The sequence below is a fragment of the Colossoma macropomum genome, unplaced genomic scaffold, assembly GCF_904425465.1.
Source record: "Colossoma macropomum unplaced genomic scaffold, Colossoma_macropomum, whole genome shotgun sequence".
NCBI lineage: Eukaryota > Metazoa > Chordata > Actinopteri > Characiformes > Serrasalmidae > Colossoma > Colossoma macropomum.
The window spans coordinates 35,922,974-35,946,264 of NW_023494803.1; the positions used below are offsets into that span (position 1 = coordinate 35,922,974).

General features: G+C 41.3%; 1 protein-coding gene across 5 annotated transcripts in view; it reads right to left on the reverse strand.

Annotated features, from left to right (window-relative positions):
* tiam2a (TIAM Rac1 associated GEF 2a) overlaps positions 1 to 23,291 on the reverse strand; it is an 89,529-nt gene that overhangs the window by 4,055 nt on the left and 62,183 nt on the right. For all 5 annotated transcript variants that reach the window (XM_036592693.1, XM_036592688.1, XM_036592690.1 and 2 more), the window contains 7 exons: positions 8,762 to 8,950; positions 6,657 to 6,725; positions 5,317 to 5,442; positions 4,702 to 4,810; positions 1,228 to 1,407; positions 895 to 1,013; positions 650 to 758 (listed from right to left, as the gene is read on the reverse strand). In XM_036592693.1, coding sequence (XP_036448586.1) covers positions 650 to 758; positions 895 to 1,013; positions 1,228 to 1,407; positions 4,702 to 4,810; positions 5,317 to 5,442; positions 6,657 to 6,725; positions 8,762 to 8,950 — 901 coding nt within the window. The remainder of the gene's footprint in view (positions 1 to 649; positions 759 to 894; positions 1,014 to 1,227; positions 1,408 to 4,701; positions 4,811 to 5,316; positions 5,443 to 6,656; positions 6,726 to 8,761; positions 8,951 to 23,291) is intronic.

A 23,291-nucleotide genomic window follows, 5' to 3' on the forward strand; every position in this document is an offset into this window, starting at 1 on the left:
GTCCAAAAGTTTATAGACACCTGCTTAGCCAGTGTTTCTTCTGCAATCTAGGGTATTAAAAGGGTGCCCTTTGCTTCAGTAGCAGACTGTACTTGTCTGGGAAGGCTCTTTACACTAGATGTTGAAACATTGTTGTGAGGATTTGATTGCATTCAGCCACAAGAGCATTAGTGAGGTCAGGTCCTGATGTTTGAAGATCAGTTCTGGATCACTCCAACTCATCCCAAAGATACTGAATGGAGCTCCATCACTCCATAGAATGCAGTTTTACTGCTCTACAGCAAAATACTGTGGGCTTTATATGCCTCTAGCTGATGCTTGGCATTGGGCACAGTGACCGTAGGCTCATTTGCAGCTGCTCCAGCATGTCCTATTGTATTGGCAATGCATTTCTATGGTGATTATACAATATGTATGTATACAACTAAACACCTGTGTCAGCAATGGGTGCACCTTAAAGCAGCGGGATTCACCACTTAGAAGGGGTGTTTAGATACTTTTAGACATATAGTGTATACTGAAACACATTCCCAGCCATTTTCCCACCCAGTAAAAGCATGGCCAGTTGCTCTCATGGCTATTAAAAAAAATCCATTTTATGTGACTATTCCATCAGAAGAAAGTGGGCATGAGCCCAGCGGCCACTCACCAAATACAGTCAGCTCAGGCTCCTTCTTCATGCGGCCCAGAGATGGGAACGGGTTGAGCCAGATCACAGAGGAATGCATGAGGAATTCTCCCATGGAAATTTCTGTGACCTTAGACAGAAAAACAAAAATGGAGTTTTTTTTTAAATAACATATTTCAAAATGGAAAAAAACTACCTGAGAAACATTAGTCATGTGTAAAGTGCTGTGGGAACTGTAAAGGCCAACAGCAGATTTGATGCCATACCTCTTTTTCTGGACCACTTTGTTCAGCTACCAGCTGGTCAAATACTGTGCCATAATCCTCATAGATCTTCTGCATCTCATTTATGTGACTGGCCACTTTCTCCATAGCTTTCAAGGCCTCTGTAACAATTATGAAGTACCACTTCTTGTGAGTTTTCAGTTCGTCACATAAAGCCAAATGCAAACATGAAGATTCCTCTTTTAAAAGTACATATTTTAAAGAATATCCTTTCCCATTTTCCATGATGATATCTCGTCTTCTTTGCTATTGGTTACTTCTTAAGTGAAAGCTTGATTAACGTGTCGCAGATGGTGGAATGTGTCTGTGATGTACCTGTGAGGTGATAGTGCTCCTCACTGTCCGTGTCAGTCAGAGACACCAGTTCTCGGAGCAGCAGGGGATATTTCAGCACTCTCTGCACCGGCTTGATCAGGTAGGACTCCAGCGTAGAGGAGTGCTGCTTGGTTGGATTTCTTGCATCAAGGAACTCCTTAAAGGCTCGATCTGTTTTAGCTAGACATACAGAAGAACCTGCATTACGTTTAGGACTTCATTAGGGCTGCATGTAGCTGGCCTCAGGCTACGTGTGCTGCTCATGCCACATCACACGTCCACAAGGAGGCAGCACAGGCTGTGCGACGCCTCTTTTACGATCACTGCAGTAAAATGGCAACACTGCAGATACTGGGGAACAACAAGGTGAGGGGGGGAGGAGCCATGCAGTTGGCGTGTTGGCGGTCCTTCTCTGAAAGAGCACTCCTGCAGCTCACTGCTGATTCACGCTTCAAGCAGAGATGAAGCTGCTTTTTTCTGAAATGAATGACTGTTGGAGGGCTTGAACGGCGCCACCCCTTTTTGTGCACCAAGTATCAGAGATATTGGTTGCATTCATGCACGGTTCAAGAGGAGCTATTAGAGCAATTATTGAGGCACTCCACGCCACAGCCGCACTGACACTTCAGAGAGTAATTGGCAGGCAATTAACAAGTTGACACAAAAAAAAATCTTTATCGCTGCACGAGCAGAACTCTTGGCACAACAGAAGCAGTATGTGAGAATGCGCAATTACGAAGACTGCTGACAGACGCCAACGCGCACCCCTCATTGCATGAGCTGTGTGCGAAGCAGGTCACGGGACGACCCAACGGTACGTGAAGGTTTTGTGGAAACATCAGGTTTCCCCTCGCCACATTAAACACTCATTTCTGTACCTGCTTGCGAGACTGTTGCTTTGATCCTGTAATGGGACGAATTAAAGAGACGCTGGGGTGCAATTTCCCCCCCCCTTGATACTCACAGGCCAGCTGACTCTTTCATTCATTCTGCACTGGGCAGTCTGCCCGAGCCTGAAAACCAGGCCAATGTTGCAAGCATAAATTAAGTTCAACATTTATATTCAGTCACACTCTCAGACTCAAAATTATGAGTCTGTAGTGTAAGCTTTTAATGATCCTATCACTATTATAGAGCAGGCATCCAGCTTGGAGGCCAAAACCCCATTTAGACCTTGTATTAAAATGTGTGTACAGTCGCATGCAAACATTTAAATACCCCTCATTAAAATTACCTTTTGTTGATTTTCTGAAAAAAATCCTTTACAGCATAAAAACGTCCTTTACAGCAAGCAAGTATAAATATGACATTTTCCTCCAAATGTTAGTGCACAATTTTCTATTTATTTGCTGAGTTTAACATATTGGGAAAAAAAAATACAAAAAAATGTGCCATTACTTTTACACAGGCCATTAATTTTGATTTTTACAAAACAATGTGTTAAATAAACAAATGGCAAATAAACAGTAACTGTTCATTAAACTGTGCAGAAGTGTGTTCTCTGTAGAGAGTGTGGTAACTTATTTTCACTTAGACAATCAACAAAATGTCATTTGACTGAGGCGCCCAAACTTTTGCACACAGCTGTACATATTTTGATTGCCATGATCTGGTCATTATTATTGTTATTATGCACCATAGCACAAGCTCTACTTATTTTTTTCCCATTATAACCTAATTAAAATACTACAAGGTACAAAAACCTGATAAATAAAAAATCTCATGAACGTTGCATGAAAATGCAAAATTGGGGATCTTGCCAAATCTGGCAACCCTTAACAGGTTGCTTGCTCAGTTTGAACACCAGTTAGCGGTGCAGGAAAGCAGAGGAAACAGTGTATTTTTAGCCATCATCTTACAAATGCAGACAACATTTTGGTGAGCTGCTCAATGCACAGGGGAGTAGAGGTGGGCAAAATGGCAAAATATCACAATACTTGAAGTTTTCTACAAAACACGTCACAACATTTGTTATTTCTGATACGTTAGACAAAGTAAACCCACATGTTAAAAATACTATCAAAAACTATGAGTTCAAATATTTGTATTCAGTGTTTTACACACTGCTTTACTAAATTTAAACAGGACTAATTGTGCTCTTTTTGTAATCAAACATGCATTTGCAGGGTTGCGTGGTTTTTAAGTATTAGCAATATCAACATGCTCAAAAATGCTTATTGTGACATTTTATAATGTAATTTATCACAACAATAAATAGTATCATTGAACAGCTCTACAGGGGAGTTATCAAGGTTTTAAAAAACAAAAAATTGCTTTATACAGGAGCCCATGCTAAACTCAGGCACGTTGGCTCTAATCTTCCTACAGCTCTGAACACCTCACTAACCTGCACGCTCTGTTTTGATTTTTTTTCGGTAATAAATGCAACTGAGAACATGCTAACTGCAAACCAATCCACAGCAGCAGGAAACTTAATTGGACTGTTAAAGGGGAATTCCACCCATTTTTCAAAAAATAAATTGTCACTCAGCGTGGTTTGCTGTGAAATGTTCCATTCTAGAGAAACTTAGCAAGTCAGACGTTTTCATAGTGGTGGTGATGGGAACCACATGGTTTAAGAGTTTAAGGCCTACCTAAACGAGTTATTGCATTAAATGATTACGAATTCACTGCCTGATGCTGGACAATTTTTATTTTTAATAAATTCATTCATCCTTGCAGATCTCTTCATCCCTGGTTCCTATCACCACCACTGCAAGGAAATCTGAGCCAGTAAGTTTCTCCACAATTAACAATTTCACATCAAAACACTCTGAATGACTTCTTTTACATCTTAACCACTTAATTATGAAGATATTTTGAAAAATTGGTGGGATTCTTTTTTAAGGTCATACTGCCACCTCAAAATGAGACTTGCTAGCCAAACCACACTAGTGACTATTACATGTCTTGATAAACATTTGTCTTCCCATCAAAATGCATGGTTTCATAAAAGCGGTCAGCGTGTCGGCTATTAGAATAGCTTTTCTGTTTTTGAATATTTTAATTTTTAATCGAATCTTACGCCTTCTAAAGTAGTGACAGACACTCAGTTGATGGCTGTATATACACATGTATTCCACTTCTTTTTTGCATCAACGCAGGGCACTGCCGGGAAGCTGAGGGTGCATTTTAATGCAAAGATTAAATGCACAGGAGGAAATTGAAGGATATGTGGCAAAATGGTCAGCTTACTTACTTTTTTTATAGGAGGAAAACAGATTACTGTTCTTAGGCTCGAAAATATTAGGATGAAAAATACCACAGGCGAAATTACACACTTGAATGTGGGGGAGGGGAGGGGTGTCACTACTTAACAGGAGTTTTGCCGGAGGAACCACACAGAATTTATGACTTGAACTGAGGCTCTATTATTTATTCCTAAAGGACAGGAATATTCTAATTTTGCTATTTCTATGATAATGATGCAATTTGACTGCAATGAGCTTCTGGATGTAGGAGATTGGGCTGTACCTCGCTCCAGAACCTTCTGGACCTTGATGTGGTTGGCACAGAAGCCGCTGTAGAGTTTGAAGTGATCAGCGTAGTAGAGGAAGGATCCACCCAAAGAAAACAACAGCTTCTGGAATGTGGGGAGAGAGAGAGAGAGAGAGAGAGAGAGAGAGAGAGAGAGAGAGAGAGAGAGAGAGAGAGAGAGAGAGAGAGAGAGATGAATCATGAGACACAGACAGGATGTTAAAATTAAAACGAAAGAGGCAGAGCACTATTCAACCTTTAGGAAAGCACAGAGAGAGAGACTTTGAAATCAACCAGAGCTGTGGAGAGAATGCCCGTCCAAGCCGAGACGTGCTGCGTGCACCGCCGACTCAGACTGTACCGAGACGCCCTCCCCCATCTTCACATCTATGATCTCTCTCACTACTGACAGCGTGCACTTACACCCTACTACCAGCCCACTGAAGCCATAAAAACACTCTCTATGCCTTGTCAGTACAATTTATGTAACTTTACCATTCTCCTCTGCTGGTCATCATATAGACATCTATAGAAAGTATGGACATCTTTTCTCATTTGAGCACTGATGCACCTCATTCTAATGTGTGCTCGTGCGTTTGTAGTGTCTCTTACCTTGAATTGCACAGGAGTCTCCAGGGTGCTGAAGTCTGGAGAGGAGGCTATTCTCTCCTCCAGCGTTTGCAGGAAAACCTTCTGGAAGTCCAGCATCTCCGGCAGACTACCAAACAAGCTCTCCATCTGGAGGGAGACGAAATATAGTCAAACCAACAGAGCTACTAATTTCTAAACAGTTTATTTAAATGATCTGCCTCATAAAAAAAAATACATGCAGAACCTAAGAACCATTTTGTCGTTGTAAGAAAGGAGGATCACATTTTTAAATGGAGATAAATCAGAGTTTGGTGGTGTCCCCAACTAAACTCATCAAAGCAAGATTACACAATAAGAACAAAGCAACCCAGTGAACTGCAAACACTGAACAGAAACCTACATCACTCAGTCACTGGTTATCCTAAACGCAGTACTCAGCCACTTGTTTTCTGAGTCTGCTTGCTCTGTGCAAAGGCACGTTCTAGCATGTAAATGGATCTTTAATGTGGCCCACGCTTCTTTGCGTATTGACTGATCTCTCCTTAGGGATCTCGGGGTCAGACCCAGTTTAGTGGGCTGTGGTGTGGAAACCAGTGAGGCTAAAATTCTGGTCATTAGCTTCAGTTACAGCAAGCTGGGAGCAGATTGGGATCATGCCAGCTCACCAACTTCAGAGAAAATGAGTTAGAATTGTTGATGTGAATGAAAGTCTCTGCAAATTCTTCTTTAACCATAACAAGTTGAGAATTATTACTTTTATTCTGCTGTACTATTCAAATGTAATTACATAAATAGACCTTTAATTACATTATGAGGTTCAGAATGAATTACATTTATATTTCAAGTCAAGTCAAAGTTTATTTACAGTCCCCGTGAGAAAGCCAGTGGTGACAGTGGAAGGGGAAAAACTCCCTAAGAGCAAGAGGAAGAAATCTTGAGGGTAACCGTGACTCAAAAGGGGAACCCATCCTCCTCTGCTCGACACCAGATAGCAAACAATAACAGCAGAGAATGAGGTTTAATTGACATTCCATATTGACTAGTTCAAGTCTGCAGCTTTTATGCTTGTTCTGATGCCAAGAAATGACAAACATGGCAAAAAATGATGGATTAAAAAGGATGGATTATCTTTCTGAGAATCGAGACTGTACACACAACATTGATGATATCTCCCTACAAACACAAATGGGGTATCAAAAGTTTAGAGTCTACACTTTCCTCCAATATTTTCTGCTTGTTTCAAACAGATTATGAATTTAAACCATACACTGGTAAGCACTGGTAATAACTGCGACCTCTGAAGGTTAATGCATCCAGCTCTAAGCTTTAGCATTAGAACTAATGCTCATATTTTGCCTTACCTCATCCAGTGTGAGGAATGTCTCCTTCTGCAGAGGCTTCAGGTAGATTTCAAAGAGGCAGCTGAGGTCCTAACAGGGGAACAGGAATCAGTCAGATAGCTACACATGGGTAATCTCACTGACCAGGATTCTAGACGTAGCCTCTGGCGATGTGAAACTAGTGCAGAGGTGATCCTCCAAATCGTATACAATTCCTCCTTCCATTTTCATCTCTCCCTCTCTCTCTCTCACTGTTTCATACACTATATAACCAAAAGTATCCAGACAACCTGCTAATTAGTGAATTCAGCTACTATAGGGTGACAAAGCTGATCAGCCAGGCACACGCAGCTTATATATGTGCTATAGAAGAGCACTGACAACGGGAAGTTCTGGAGCAGCCACACATGAGCCTAAGGTCACCAGGCCCAGTGCCAAAGTTCTGCTAGAAGGCTCACAACACTGGAGCAGTGGAACTGCATTCTCTAGAGTACTAGAGCGCCATCCAGTAGCTTCGGGATGAGCTGGAGTGACTCAGGACTAATCATCCAACGAAGCTTCAAAGCAGTTATAAGGTTCACCAGCAACATCAACTAGGAATGGGTAGAACAATTATTTAAGTAGAGTCCAGATATTTGATTTTTGGATGTATGCCTCCATGTCTGCTTTTGTCCAGCAACTGATGAGCCCCTGGCATCTGAGCTGCTTCTTCTTTACCTGTAAAGAAGTAAATTTACTGTGTGTCCCCAGGGGATCAGCAAAGCGTCTATCAACTGTAAGTTGCCATCTCTGCAGGAGAAGGTAGTTTCATCACCCAGTTAGGTCACCATGCCAAATGTCAAGGCTCAGCTACAGAGCTCACAGTCCTGGACTGTGGAGCAGTGGAACTGCATTCTTTGGAGTGATGGAGCTCCATCCAACACTTTTGGGATGAGTTAGAGACATGTTTGTGATCCAAAACTAACCATTTAACATCAGTAACGGACCACACTAATGCTCTTGTGGCTGAAATTCTCACAGCAACGTTCCAACTAGTAAGGCCTTCTGAGAAAAGTGGAGGCTGTTACTGCAACAACAGGGGTATAAACACCCAGTTAATACCCCGATTTCAGAAGAAACACTAGATGAGCAGGTGCCCAGCATCACCCACACTGATTTTTCTGTGCCCACTGTGGCCATGTTAAGGAACTGGCAGGCTGTCAGTGCATCAGCCTGGATATTTCTCGTTAGGCTGATTTATTGCAGCCCACCAGTGCCAACGCAGCACATCATAGGCAAATGGCTCCTGCTCCGGCACAGGACTCTGCTACAGCACTCCAACAAATCAGTGGCTGTGGGGATAATCAACTGCTTTCCAGGCACATATTACCAAGAGGTGCTCATCATCAGGGCACAGCTTTAATGCTGTTATAAGGTTCACCAGCAACATCAACTAGGTACAGGTAGAAAAATGTAAATGTAAAGTACAGCCCACATATTTTTTTTCTATGTTTGGATCTTTGCCTCCATGTCTGCTTTTATCCAGCAAACTGATAAGCCCTGGCATCTGAGCTGCTTCTTCTTTACCTGTGAAGAAGTAAATTAATTACGTGTCCCCAGGGGATCAATGAAGCATCTATCGACTTTTAAGTTGCCTTCTCTGCAGGAGAAGGTAGTTTCTTTGCCCAATTAGCTTCCAAATGTCAGTTGCCACACGCTACCTGAATTTCCTTCATGTATAGTACCTGCCAATCCAGTGTCAACACTTAAGAACTGAATCTTTTCAGAGAGAATTTTATGCAATGTGCTTGGAGGAAAGCAATGGACCTCATTCACCAATATCTGTAAAAATCTGTTTATTTACCTATGACCTGTCTCTGCCTCTTAGAGAGAGGAAAAAAGGCCATTTAGTGTGTCACAATATGTCTATTTTGTCATAATTATGAGATTTTAAGTCATTATTATGAGAAAGCAAGTCATAATTCTGAGAATGTCATAATTATGAGATAGTATGTCAATTACGGCACTGTACATTATTTTGATATTGTAAGCAATAAATGACAAGTCATTAATATGAGATACTGTATATCCGTTTTCAATGGAAGAAATGGACTTCCTTAGCTAACAGGGTTTTTGAGGGCTCTTACCTTGACGTAGGATTTCTCTGTGTCCACTAATTCCTGGATGACCTTGCGCAGCCTCTCGGTGGCAGACATGTGCCGTGGGCAGGGCCTAAGCAGGGTGGGCTCCGGGCCTGCAGGGTCCTTCTGGCCCTCCATCAGTCCTCCAGAACTCTCCTGGAAGGAGTGGTACAGCGTGCACACTGTCTCCACACTCTAAAACAAACAGGAGGAGGAGTATGAACTGAATATCCATGCGGATGGGGTATGGAGACTGACATGGCAAGTATTCAAAATACATCAGACAAGCCAGACGATGCAAAACACTCTTAAGAATAAAACAGTGGCAGTGTCACTTAAAACCAGGAAGTGTTCTCCGTTTTAGAAAGTCTATGGCAAGGTTCAAAGTTCAGGATTCCCTTTTTCATCATCCAATCAGTGAAAGACAACTGTGGCAAACACATATAAACAACATGGCCATACACAAATATAATGGAGCCACAAATATAAATAAAATTTTCCCACGGAATTCAGCTTGTGGAGTTCGATCATTTGCACAAGCATTTTTGGCAAATTCCCCCTGACAACTTTCCTCTTCAGTTTATTATAACTGCGTTTTGCATAGTCAAATCTCTGAAGCTGGACTGAGCAAAGGAAGTCCAGGGCCCTCTCAGCAGAAATGAACAAATGTGGTGTCATCCCTTTCATACATTCAAATCTGAATTCTTCCAGTGGAGAGGTGCCACTGCTATGACACTGCCTGTCAGCATGGATAAGAGGCTGTGTAGCACCAGCCAGTCGCGGTGTCTCTTTCTTCTCTAATCTTTTTGGTGAGATGTTTTTGGGTAAAAAATAAATTAATTAATTAAAAAAAGGAAGATATTTGATGGCACTTCTGCCTCCAGATGAGTTCCTTCCAGACACCAAATTGTGACAGACGGAGGACGAGACGATGGATAAATTTAAACTCCTTGTTGTCGATTCAAAGTATTTTAATTTCTCTATTAACATAACTTCAAACTGAATGTTACACAGACACATTACTGTAAATAGAAAGATGATCTGCACAGAGCAAAAAGATTAAGTCCACCAAATGTCTGAAAAAACAGAGGAAAAATTAATATTTCAGGTCCTGGACAAAATTATTCATATGCAGTTGAAATTAAATGGACTTTTTTTTTCTTGTCACAAAGTTCACTGGATTGGTGGGGCTATTTGAGTCTCTTCGTTCATAATGTAGAACAGAAGAAAAGATGGGCAGAGCCAAATGAGGGAGAGAGTGCAGCATTATAACAGAAACAGTAGAGATGTAGCTGCCCACTTAACTACACCCCTCATTAATGCACTGTATGTTAGATGTTATGGTAAAATTATTCCAATTCCTCAGAGCAGGAGTTCTCAAAATCAGACCCAGACAATTTCTGAACACATCAAGCTGATGTTCTTTAAAAACATTAATAAATAAAAATGCTTGTATGAAACAAAATCTCTCCACAACACAAGGAGGCAGTAGTTTGTATCTGCAATCAAGAAGGAAAACAGAAGACACAGAAACTAGCCTAGTTAGTTTGCTTGCTTTGCTCACTTCTAATTCTCTTCTTATATACTGATTTGCATGGCTGAATAGCCAGAGAACTAACTTGGCTCACTGCCTAAACTTTATACGTTTTTACAGAAGTTGAGTCTCCCAGGCATTCGAGTCTTATTTGTGTTCACAGCGTCCAGCTGAACCTCTGGACAAATCCGCCTGATGGTCAGACTGAACTGCTCCATCGGCCCAATTCCACACTTTCATCAGATATATTACACCTTGCACACCCAGTGACTTACAAATCAGATGTTATACTTCACTCACTTTATATTCACTGACACTGATCTGTATACACTGCATTTTTGACAATGTTTATGCTGAATGATTGGGGAAAATATCTAATTGTGATTTTTCAAACCAGTATTGTGACATTAATTTGAATGACTTTTACTTATTATAAATTAGGTGCAGATTCACATTAGCTTTCCTAAGAAAAACTTCTGAAATATCTGAAGAGAAACACTACGAACTTCATAAGAACTTCATTATTTACTGTTTAATGTATGTGGTTGCATAGTTTATTATACAGTGTCTTGTATAATTTATTGTTTGTATTTATTGTCTGTTTGTACTGTTGCCTGCTGTTGCGTGTTAAATGTAGCACCATGTCCTGGAGGAACTATATTTCGTTCCTCCCTCAACATGTCGGTGGTGTGAAGGAATGGCAAAGATACTTTGACAGCCATTTAGCCTTGTGTCATCCGTTGCTCTTTGTTTTGTTTATTAATTTTATCTGTTTTATTCTTGTTTCGATTTCTTTCTTTTATTTTTACTTGAAATTATTGTTTTTTTTTGCAGCACTTTGGTCAGTTTTACTTAAATGTGGTTTATAACAGAGGTAACTTTAAATAAAGGTAAAGCTGACTTGACAAGGACCAACTAGTGCCAACAGTGTTGGACACACTGCAAAAACTACAACAGCCAGCCACAGATGCTCAACAGTGGCTCAAAAGGCACAGGGCCCAGACACTTAATTAAACTGTTCTCAGGACTAGGACTGACTAGGACTGACTGGACTATGCTGCTCCATAGCACTTAACAATGAATATCAAGTCAAACTACTAATACACATTGTTTCTTTTTTTGAGGATTGCTGTATATAATGTGTGACGTTTGTGTACGACAACAGTTAAAATCAGCTGGTTTTAAACATTAACATGAAGATTTTCAGGCTCTGGCTTCCCTTGCTGACTTTATAAACTGGCTTAAAGAAAACGTCCTGAAATAGCAGGCATTGATTACTTGTAGAGGTGAGGTCCATGCTTACAGCTGTGTCAGCATTTAGACCAACAGAATGGACGCCTTAGATACTGTTTCTCATCCAAAGGTGGGAGATCGATAGCAGCATGAATATTACTTACAATAGAGGTCCCAAAATAAATGGCAGCAGCTTGTGCTACATCACTCAGCAGCAGCGTCCTCTGGCTCCGAGGGAGCAGAGAACACGAGTGCGAGAGTAAGTCTGAAACCGAGAGAAACCCGGCCGCACCAGAGCCTCCCTCTGGCTCCTTTGGAACGCAGTAAGTAAACAAAGAAAGAAGCCACAGAATTGTACAGCAAAGACCACCAGATCAGCTCACTGGCATTTTGTGTGACAGTCAGAGTCTCACTGAAGTGGCTGATCTTCACTCACTTCATCTTTACACACTAACAATGAACCCGTTCACCCTGCGAGTGACCAACGTCCTCAGACACATCAGCCAATCAATACAGGGCAACAGAGAACAAACCACAGAGCAGAGAAAGCAAGGATGAGTGGGTGCACGAGAAAAAGGAAAATGAGACAGAGAGGAAGGGGTAGAGAGAGGACAGCGAGAGAGAAAGCAACAGAGATAGAGAGTGAGAAGGAAAACAAAAGACTATGGGAGAGAAAGAGAATGGTAAAAAGAGAGGGAGCGAAAACGAGAGACAAGAAAAAAGAGAGAAACAGAAAAAGATGGAGGTGAGAGGGAAAAACAGCTAGAGAAAAAGACAAAATATGAGAGGGAAAAAAAAGAGAGAAGAGAGGAAAATGAGAGATGAGCAAGAGGGAAGTAAGAGAGAGAGAGAGAGAGAGAGAGAGAGAGAGAGAGAGAGAGAGAGAGAGAGAGAGAGAGAGTGAGAGTGCGAGAGGGAGACGGAGAGAAAGCTTTGCATGAGTCAGTGACTTAGCTGTGGAGCAGAGGGAAGGAGGAGGGTCTCGGATGGAGCCAGCAGCTTCGCTTTGCTGCACTGTTTACTAATTACAGTGTGGTCACTCCAGAGACTGTGTGCAGAAGTGGCTTCAAAGCTGGTCTTCCGAGCTGGGAGATGGAGAGAGAGACAGAGAGAGAGGGAGGAGGGGGAGCGAAGGAGAGGAAGAAGGCCCCGCATTGGATGGCAGCAGGCTCTGTCTCTAAGAGAAGCTGCATGGCTCCAGAGGCGGCGGAGACGCGGAGTGAAGGCGGGACCACCCACATCAACAGTGAAGCTCCCACGAGCTCCTCTCTCTCTCATTAATTACAAAGAGATTAGAGGCCCTCACAAACACTGAGCGCAAAGCTGTCCTCACCACAGTGAAATATGAACCTCTATCAACTAAGTAGATTAAACGTTTAGTGCATGTTTAATGGACACATGCAGGATAAACAACATAAATATTGCATGGGCGAGACGTTAGAAAATAGAGAAAAATAGAGATGCTGATTTGACCTAATCATCATGAAGCATGAAAGTCATTGGCCTTTTAAGATAAAAGAAAAGCATTCAAACTTGTCACACATGGTCCATGCATGTCGCATATTAAGTACTTTTTTCACACATCAAGTTCGTTCTTAAATGGAACAAACACTGAAATAAAACTAAAATGTTTTAATTCCATGACCAGAATGTGGTAAAGACCATCTGGGCATGTCTGAGAAGACTATAAAATGCAGTAGCAGTCTACATAGCTGGACACTGAGCTATTTGGGATTAAACAAACCAATCATACTCATTTTAGAACTGATGACACCTTTGGCTGATGTGGTGTAATGGTCTACAACACAGAGATCCTCCAATTAGGCCTGTCAATTATTTCACCATCGCAGTTCTCTCAGCTGATCACAATTATTTTCCACAGCTGATCACAACTGTTTTCCGCAGTTGTTCACGTTTGCCATAATCAGTTTGTGTCATAAATATGAATGTGAATTGAGTGCACCGACATCCACTGGGCTGAAAGAAACGTAAATAAAAGACTGCAGAAAATGCATTTATTGAGACACGTTACAAGTGAACAAAAGTTCTAACTTCTGACTAGGTGCTATAACACCTTCAGAGGGCAGTGGTAAGTAATGTTTGCTTAATTGAGCTGTATATCGTCAAGTGGGAGCTACCAAATATCGAATGGTAAGAAGTGAGATATCAGCTAATTTCACCAATTTAAATCTGAACTTTGACAGCTGCCTTGAAGGAACAAAAAAGATTATTAATTGTTTTTATATGGCAAATAATCCTCAGCTAAAGTATCATGATTGTGACAGGCCTACCTGCAAAACAGCTCATATAATCTGAAGTCAGATAAATAATTTGGGGTAATTTCAGTAATTTTTACTGACCTTCAAACACTAGTTAGCGTGCTATATGAACACTTGTTGGCACTATGATATCGTGATCAAATCACAGATTAATCGTGGATAACAGTAAAGCTTATTTCTGTGCATATATAGGACATTAACAGGGCTTCCACCACAGTGACCATTTTAATTAAAAAATAAATAAATTTAGTTGAGCCTCATAAGAAATATAGCTGTTTTGACCTGTCCTTTTGCTGAAAACCAGCCCTGCTTAATGAGACATAGTGTAATGCAATATGTGAAACACTATGGATTTGAAAGCATTTTAAACATATCAAATTACAGAAAACCAAAACATCTTGACGTATCAGGTATCGTGAAAATGAGTATTGTGATTTTTTTTTTTGTCATATTGCACACTCCCCTTTAAACATCTAACATTTACTGAATGCCTAAAGCAAGCCATAAACTCTGTATGAAACATATACTCTACTCCATTACTCGCTCTTGCTCTCTCCCTCTCTCTCTCTCAGAAAGAGCAATATCATGTTGACATATTAAACAAGCACCTTTCAGCAGAGACAGTAGGGAAACCCATCCCTAGTCTACTCCACACAGACAACAGTGATCGTAGTAAGCGCTTAAACAGTCGTTTATTTTTTGCTGCGGTCACCAGGAGGTGAATGTGAGCTCAGTAGGGCCATCACACTGAGCACAGCAGAACAAATACTGCAAGGCTAATGAAAACACCTGAAAAAGATGAAGCACTCCTGTTTTTTCACCGTACAGCACAACACAATGTTAGCATTTCTCAGCAAGCTCATTTTCCTGACCTGGCCAGCAGGTACACTAATGTATCCTCTGATCTAAGGCATTGCAGCACAGCATTGTGACGCAGCAATGTTAAAAAATGACTGTTTGTGCGACGGGTGACCCAAATAACCAATTAAGAGATGAAAATGAGAGCATGTGGAGGCGAGAGAGAAGGGACACATAATAATGATATGCAGAGCTGACAGCTTCTGTCCTGATTTCCCTCCTGCTCTTTAAAACACAGATGACAGCTCCTCCAACGCTTCCTTTACTGGGTGTCAACATGCTTCAACTTGGCCATCTGTATAACCCTCAATCTGTCAGAACAATCATCACACCAAGCTCTTCTCAAAAACGTTGTCAACCATCCACAAAATGGACACTTACCCTGACCCTATCATCACTACCGGCAAAAACGCAACCAGTCAATAAAATCTAGAGTGCAAACAGCCCCTACATAAATTGATATGTAGCTTCATGATGCACCTGATCATGCCATTGGCCTAATGCCCTCAGCTTCAAAAGCTACTCACCAGGAAAAGCAGCCTGTAAAGGAGCCTCCAGGCTGCTCTGGCATGGCGCTTGGTTCTCCGGGCCAAAGAACATCCCTTTCTTCTCAGTTTGCCTGTCCTAAAGGCCGGCATGGTCGCTGGCCAGCTAATTGTTGCTCCTCAGATCCGGCTCAGATTCTCCCGACTCTCCTTCTCTCAAAGCCGCTTTTCACACCAAGTCATGCTCAACACACTTCCTCCTATTCCAATTCAACAATCAACCACCTCAGAAAGTCCAAGAAAATCGTCAGCATGAGACTAATGAACCCTTTAGAGCTGAAGGATCTTTTGATGGGATTTGCCAATCGATCAGTAACAGGTTCTGTGCACGTAGGCAGGATAGAAAGTGGACGAAAAAAAGTGCTGCTGCCCACTGAAATCTGCATATCAATTGCTGTTGAACGGACAAAAACCTCTGGCTGTGCACATGGTGGGAAATGCCTCCCCTCACTCGCGTGACCCACTGCAGCTTCCAGAGCACATAAAGAAGAGGCCAGACAGTGTGAACATGCTGCCAAAGGCCAAGGCCTTTCAATAACATCAATACAATGACGACTTTTCTGGCTCGTCTACAACCGCTGCTATTAACGCCAGTGTCCAAGCTGACAGCAGGATTCAGAAGAGATATCCACCACAATTAAGGTGGATTAGGCAGAGAAAAAAGTAGGGAGCAGTAGGCTACAGATGTTATTTGTCAGCTCTTTGGGACTTGTTCCACAGCATATGGTGTGGCCCTTTAAACAACCTGGAGGTGTCCAAGACTGTATGCGGCATTTAGAAACCAACCCACCGTGATTAACTCCATATTTCACACTGTAAAGATAACTGGGTGCTGAAAGTGCTGAGCGCATACATACATATAAGTTTGTTTAATGTGATTGCAGAGTCACGGACTGCTTTTGGCAAATGCTTGGGTGACTTTCCAATCACCTTAAGCAAACTTGTTTTAAATTGGAGCGCCATCCATCTTTCAATTTAATTAGTGCCACTAAAATTCATTCATAGCTTTGGAAAAGCCCCCAGTATCATCCAAACCCAATCGGTTGTCTGGTATGTTTCACACTTTCAGCCATGGCTATCCCTCATCTGTCCTCTCCCTTTGGAAATAAAAAAATAAAACCCCCAAACAGCTCTCTAGCTAATACCAGATTATTTTTTTTAACCTTTGAAAAGAATGTATTTTCAGCAAAACAAGCCATAATGTGTTGTCTGGTCTCACTGCATAGACAAAACAAAGAGATTCGACACCCCTGTTAGTAAACAGAGCTTACTTGGAGGTCATTAGGCATGTGAGACAGGGCTTTGTTTATTCCAAATCCAGGTCTCCTGACGCTAAGCCTTGGCAGGTGCTACGAAGCACTTCAAAGACTGCAGCAGCATAGACTCCAGCACCGAACAAACACCGCGGCTAAACCTGGCCCACCAGAACATTCAATTACACACAGATATAGACAGAAACATTCCTCACCAATTCAGCATGCTGCGGCCTCCACCCTGTACCATTTCACTCCACAGTTCCTCCACATTTTCACTCATAACCAAGTTTAAAATGCAGGCAGAATTTATAGACTGCTGCTTGTAGAGATATTTTTTGCCATTGAAGCATATTTAGTGCTGAATCAGTCTGCTGTGCACAAAACATATTGTGTGAGACAAGCAAGATTACACTCCACGGTACTGGTAAGCCACTGCTCTTAAGTAGCCTCAGTTTAATGGGGGCATCTCCAGTCACTGCTAACAGTGTATGAACAATAAAGATCCAGAAACCATTTTTTTGTTTCTTTTTTAATTCATACTGAACCATGAAGCTGATGCAAAGCAGCAGTGTTGAACTCCGTAAGGTCATCAGAGGCAGTGTGGGAGGCAGAAGGATTATGGCTCTTATATATGTCTGCCAAGAAGAGGATTAGCCCTACTTGGCATTTTCCATGAGCAGGGCGCTAAACTGCCACACCTTAACTGTCTCACACTAACCTTTAACTTAAACACCTTATTGGTTTCAAACATTTCATACCAGTTCTTTCTAAAGATGAAGCTACTAGCAACCCAGACAAAAGATGAACATTCAACATTAACATTAAAGACTAAATGACCATTCCGGCAGACAACAACACGTCCAGGAGGGCTTACTATTAATCATAAGTCATCTACCACCTATTTTCAAAAAGTTCTAAAATAATAGCCAAACAATTCAAGTAGACTTAACTAAACAGTAACAAGCCATGCATAGCCATTCAAATACTCCAGACTTTATCAGAAAAAAGAAACTAGGAGTCTATAAACGATTTTATTAAAAATGAAGTGAAAAGAAGCAAAGAAGTTCAAATACAGCACTGTGCACAAGTCAGAAATTACCCATCATTTATTTAATTTCCAGTCAAAATGACCATTAAATATTAGTTATTAATTTTTCAGTGTCAGAACAAGGGAAAGGAAAACGCAAATTACACAGAAGCCTCAAGAACTAAATATTTAGTGTGTCTTTAGTGTAGTCTTTGTCTTCATTAGTGCCTCCATTCCTTTCAGGAAACTTGCTTACAGAAATCTGCAGGAATATTTTTCACTTCCAAAGTTCAGTCTTAGAAGTTGGTTGCATTTTCAGCTTCTCACAAACCATATCTCAAAACATATTTAATCTGGGGTGGCCTGGGGTGGTCAGTCCATTTTTCTGAGAACACCAGCAGCTTGTTTGAGATTTCCTTTTTTCAGTTCTTGACAGCTACACATCCTTTCAGACCCATAGCACTGAGCTTCTCACAGTGCAAGGATGGACAGAGACACCTTTTCAGATCTGAAGCAGCTTGATTTTCTCCTCTCTGTAAAAGATGAAAGCTTTAAGTGCTGCTTATCTGATGGGGACAGTCTTGGTGTCTACCAGGTCTTACATAGTTGTTACGAGTCCCCTTTTCTCTGTAGCTGTTAATCATTTTTGGAAAATCCTGTTCTTTCACTAATTTTCTTATACAAATTAGGTTAGAAATAAAGTAAATTGAAGGTGATCCCTGACTTTTACACATTACTGTCCAACAGGTTCTATTTCTTTCTGTAAGATCAGTAGGAGAATTAAAGATACGCATTATAAGCATGCCAGCTAACCACTGACACTTCATTGAAAATGTACATTTTAACTGATCATTTTTCAAATTAGGTAATGAAGTTTAATTGAGTAATTGTGATGAGCCTAATGTCCTGTAAATATGGCACTGCTAAACATTTATATCACATGCAACCCCTTAGCAAAAAGCTGGCACTACAAACAGAAATCCAGGCAAATAATCTCCAACAGATGTTCTTGTAAATTGCTATCCCAAGTGCATTAGAGGAGCAGGGGGGAAAAAAATGTCCCAGAGATGCCCAGGTAAAATATGGGATGTCCCTGGTGTGAGCTGTGCCCATTGCTCAGAGGAAAACGTCCCGTCATGCAGCAGTAAAAGCTCTGACACATTGTGATTCATCCCTGAGGTGAGGGCTATTGTGCCACGCTGCCATCTTCTTTTTAAAGCTCAATAAATACAGACACAAGCCCATAAATCAACGCACAGAGCCACACAAGCTACAATGCACTTCCCATTATAGGCGCCAGTGTTCACTTTAAACAAATATTATTACTTTGGCTCTCTGAGGACTTTTGGTATATATGTTTTAGTGATGCAGTCCCCTTGTATTAAAAGCCAGTCTGACTAATCTACAAGGTAGAGGGAACCAAAGCCTTCACCAAGTTCAATGCTATGGTAAACACAATCATGAATGGAATACCCAGCAAAGCATGTCAGGGCAAACCCTCGTCTTATCTATTGAGAGAGATAGACTGTAACATGCAATTCTATGCTATATGCAGACGGCACTGGACAATCAGCCAAAACAAATTTGTTAAGCGGCAGCTGTGTCCAACACAAATTACATGAAGTGTTCAGCTTCACCAGAAATGAGATCACACACACATTTGAATAGTGATCATATGTAATACAGGTATCCTACACTGTTGAACAGTTAAGAAGAGCATCCACAAAGTGGACGAGCCTTAATCATGTCACTGTTAGAACAACATGAAAGGAAAAAACTTCAAGTTAACAAAAGTCATTGCTCTGAGTAATTATAGATCATTTCTATCTGTCATTCTATCATCTATCATTTATCATTAAATTTGAACTCAAATGGCAGCTGGCATTTTCAAATAGTATAAAAATCAATAAAATTGTGTTTTGTTAACACAACTGTCAATATGCTTAATTCCTGTCATAGTATGGCTATGGAAACACCAGCATTCCTCCAACGTCACACCCAAAGGAATTAGTAAGTAAGCCAAGCAGGTTACCAGGAGCACTGATCCCTCAGCTGCTTTCTGGCAGGCCATGCAGGCAGCCATGTCTTCCAGCAGGCAGGCCAGCTTGTCCTGGACTAGTCGGCGCAACGCAAGCAAGGTGGAGCTCAGGAAAATGTCCTTGCCTTCCTCCATACACTCAGGCCAGAACCAGCACATGGCCAGGAATGACCAGAGGGCTTCAGCTGGCGAGTGCTCGCGGAGGAAGACCTCGATGAGAGCGGAGAGATAAATGCATGGCCTGGCATCGTGCTCAGTCTGCTCGGCCATCGGAACTGGCCTGGGCCCATGGGTGTCCGTGGTGGTGTTTGATACAAATCTTCGACAGCTCTATGTCTGCGTCGGGCTCTGCAAAGGACTGCTCTGCTCAGACTGAGGCTAGCCCAGTGAGTAAGCCCAGATTATTAGCCGGCTCATGGCCATATGTTGACTGACCGGCTTAGCCATTCCCATCCCCCTAGGTCTACACTGAAGGGCACAGGTCTGGGGGTCTGACAGGGGCGCCTTCCAATTTTCCAATTTTGACAGCCAGTGGTCACTATTTCAACATATTTGACTGTGTCTTAATTGAAGGTTAAGGCAGACGTAATATTCTTGCTGCTTTCAGCATGAATGAAGGTTTGACTGCATATTTTACGACTACTTATTCGACTGGGGTACCATTAACCTCAAAGAGGTATGGCCCAAGAATCTGCTAGGAGTTAAGATATGGACGTGGCAAAGGAGCTTACTCTGGTAAACCATGTGGCAATTGGACCATTCAGAGGGTATTTTAACTCAAGTTGGGGAGCATTTGTCTCCAGTTAAGAGCAAACGAAGATTTATTATCCAATGAACATTTTTTTAAGTACCTATAAAAAATGGGGGTCAAGACTGGCTTCTTGGGGTAAAAGAAATGCTACTGTAAAGGATGAACCGAGGATGATCAGTTAGTATACGAGGCAACGTTACTACACAGAAACTGAGATAGAAAGGTGTTCGAGACCAGACAAACTGACTGATGCAACTGCCTTTCACATTTTAAGTTTCTGATTCTGTTGTTCTAACAGTAACAGTGTTGGTGGCCCTCTGGGGTGTTTAGGTTGATGTTGAGTCACTACTAGTTAGTTAAGGATCCTTCTGTGTTCAAAGAAGTGGCATAGCTAGAATTTCATTTTAGCACCTATAAAAAGAGGAACAATATTTTTGAATATTAAAACACAACATATGATTGTTTGACTCCCATTCAACTGGCAAACCAAGACCAGGTATTTGACACCAAACCAGAGTCCTAACTTTCACAGTACTAGGAGTAGATGTTTCGAGCAAATGGCTGAAGATTTTGGTTTTCTTGTTTTTCACTGTTCTGAACTTTGTTTTCTTTACCACAGTCAAGTTCTACTACTCACTATCCAGGTAAGCAGCCTATAGGAACTAGCACACCTTACCATGGTGACAGCGTCCCCAGAAAATGTGTGATGATCTAAGGCAGGGGTGCGCAGTCCTGGTCCTGGAGATCTACCACCCCAGAGAGTTCAGATACAACACACCTGGCTCTAATGTTCAGATGCCCCTGAAAGCCTTCGGAAAGCCCTGGATCAGGTGTGCTAGATTTCGGTTGGAGCTAAACTCTGTGGGGAGGTAGATCTCCAGGACTAGGACTAAGCATCCCTGATTTACAGTAATCTTTGTCAGTCTAAGTAAGAAGGATGTGAGAAAACACCACCTTTGCGTATAACAATCTAATATATTGTAATATTCTCACTGGTATTGGAACATCTTGGAAATCTTGGCAGGAATGACTTTCCCAAAGACTACCCAGCACATGTAAACACACTTTAAAAGTAGCTACCTAGATAATGTCATCAAGATGAATGGAGAACATGGAACGTGTGTATCCAACTGATGACTGGGAAAAGACAGAGAAAGGACAGCGTGTCCAGGAATTTACGGAGTTGAAAACAACGTAATTGAGGATGCAAAACAAAATGTTTGTGGTTTGTGCTTTCATGAAGTGACAGTTAGTTAAACTGACATATTTAACGTCAGGCCATCAATTTGGCAGACATATAATTGACGTCTCAAACCACCTATTTGATTTTAGGGTGACTAAGTTTTAAAATGTGTAAATGGCTACTTGAAATAATTTCCCCTGCACAGTGGTTGTAGGCTGCAAATGGCAATAATAAGATATTCAGAAACTAAAGTGTTCACTCATTCCTACAGACATCATTTCATTTAAATAGATTAAAACTTTGACTCTAAACTGGAATGGCATTTCATTTTTCAAAAGCTACTAACAACTCAAATAGGGTAAAATGTTGTTTGGATGGTGCTGGTGGGAAAAAAATCCACTAAACAATTTCTAATAACAAGCAGTCTGGCCTGTTGCTGCCAGCTGAATATTACTGTTGAGACTCATATGGACAAATACAGACGATTACTGAAAACATCACGCAACTCAATAAATATTAACTGTGGTCTCACTCAGACTGAATCTATATTAAGAAGGGACCAGCAACAGCAGACAGAGGAGCACATCCATGATTACTGGGCAAGTGCCAACACTTCTCACAGCATCCTGTGGTAACACCCTGTTTTACATTTTTCTATCAATCAAATCCTCTTTCTTCCCCCATCAAGCAGCAATAGTGATTATTCTAATTTGTGATGTCAACACGTTCAAGCACTGTTCCAAACAAGTAAATCTCCACCGTGCATTGTGTGATTAAAGGCTAGAGCGAGGAGAGAGGAGCGAGGAGCTTCTAGGCACTCCACTATCAGTTTCAGCCAAGCACAGCTGATGACATCATACACGTTTCTTTTCTCCATCACTTCTGCTTTGGGGCATAAAATAACATTTCAAGTGTGAAATACTGACAGTGAAGATAGTAATCAGATCAAGGCACATCTGAGGCAGAGGAACAGCCCTGAATACCAATAGTACCATGCGTCTACTAGAAAACTGATGTTCGCATTAATAGACACTGCATTTGATTGAGATGTACTGCAGTATAATGCAATTCAGGACAATACACAGAGGGACTAGTCCTTGTCAGTGGACAAACAGAGTGGACAGAAAGAGTTTATTCTGTCTAATCCACCTTCTCTGCTCAGGGATCGAGAATAGGATGGCAGTGGAGAGATCCCACAGAGCAAAGCTGGATTAAACAAGAATCATAAATAATATCTGTGAAGATAAAAGTATTTTATAAATACTCAGGGTGTAAAATGAGCAAAACTGAGAAAGCTAACTGCAGCCTCAATTAAACATAATGTATAAAATAAATACATAACAGTTCCAGAACTACTGGAATAATACTACTTGCTAAAATATGTCACAATTTATGCATGTTTTTAATGCCTCTCATGTCCATTCTGTCCTGCTGTGCCAAGGACAGCGCAGTGTGACTCTGAAATCCTAACTAATGCCTTTAATTAATCCATTTACACATCAAGAGTGCCCTATATATGACATCAAATCAACAGCAGTCTAAAATCAAGACAGAAAGCGAGAACTAAAATTTGCTAAAAATCATCAGCTGATACTCACTGTGGAGAGCTTAAAAGGTAAAAAGAGGCACCAAAGTAGAGAAGCAGACAAGAATTATGTACTATTATAGAAACTTCTTGCAGCATCAAGCATCATTTCCCATAGGCTGGCGAGACTCCTGAGGGGGGGGGGAAAAGTCTAATGCCTGAACTTTCCCACTAATTCTATTATACAATGATGTTCAGCCCTCGCTTGTTTTTACTTCCCTCCACTTCTCCTCAGCCTGTCCGCTTT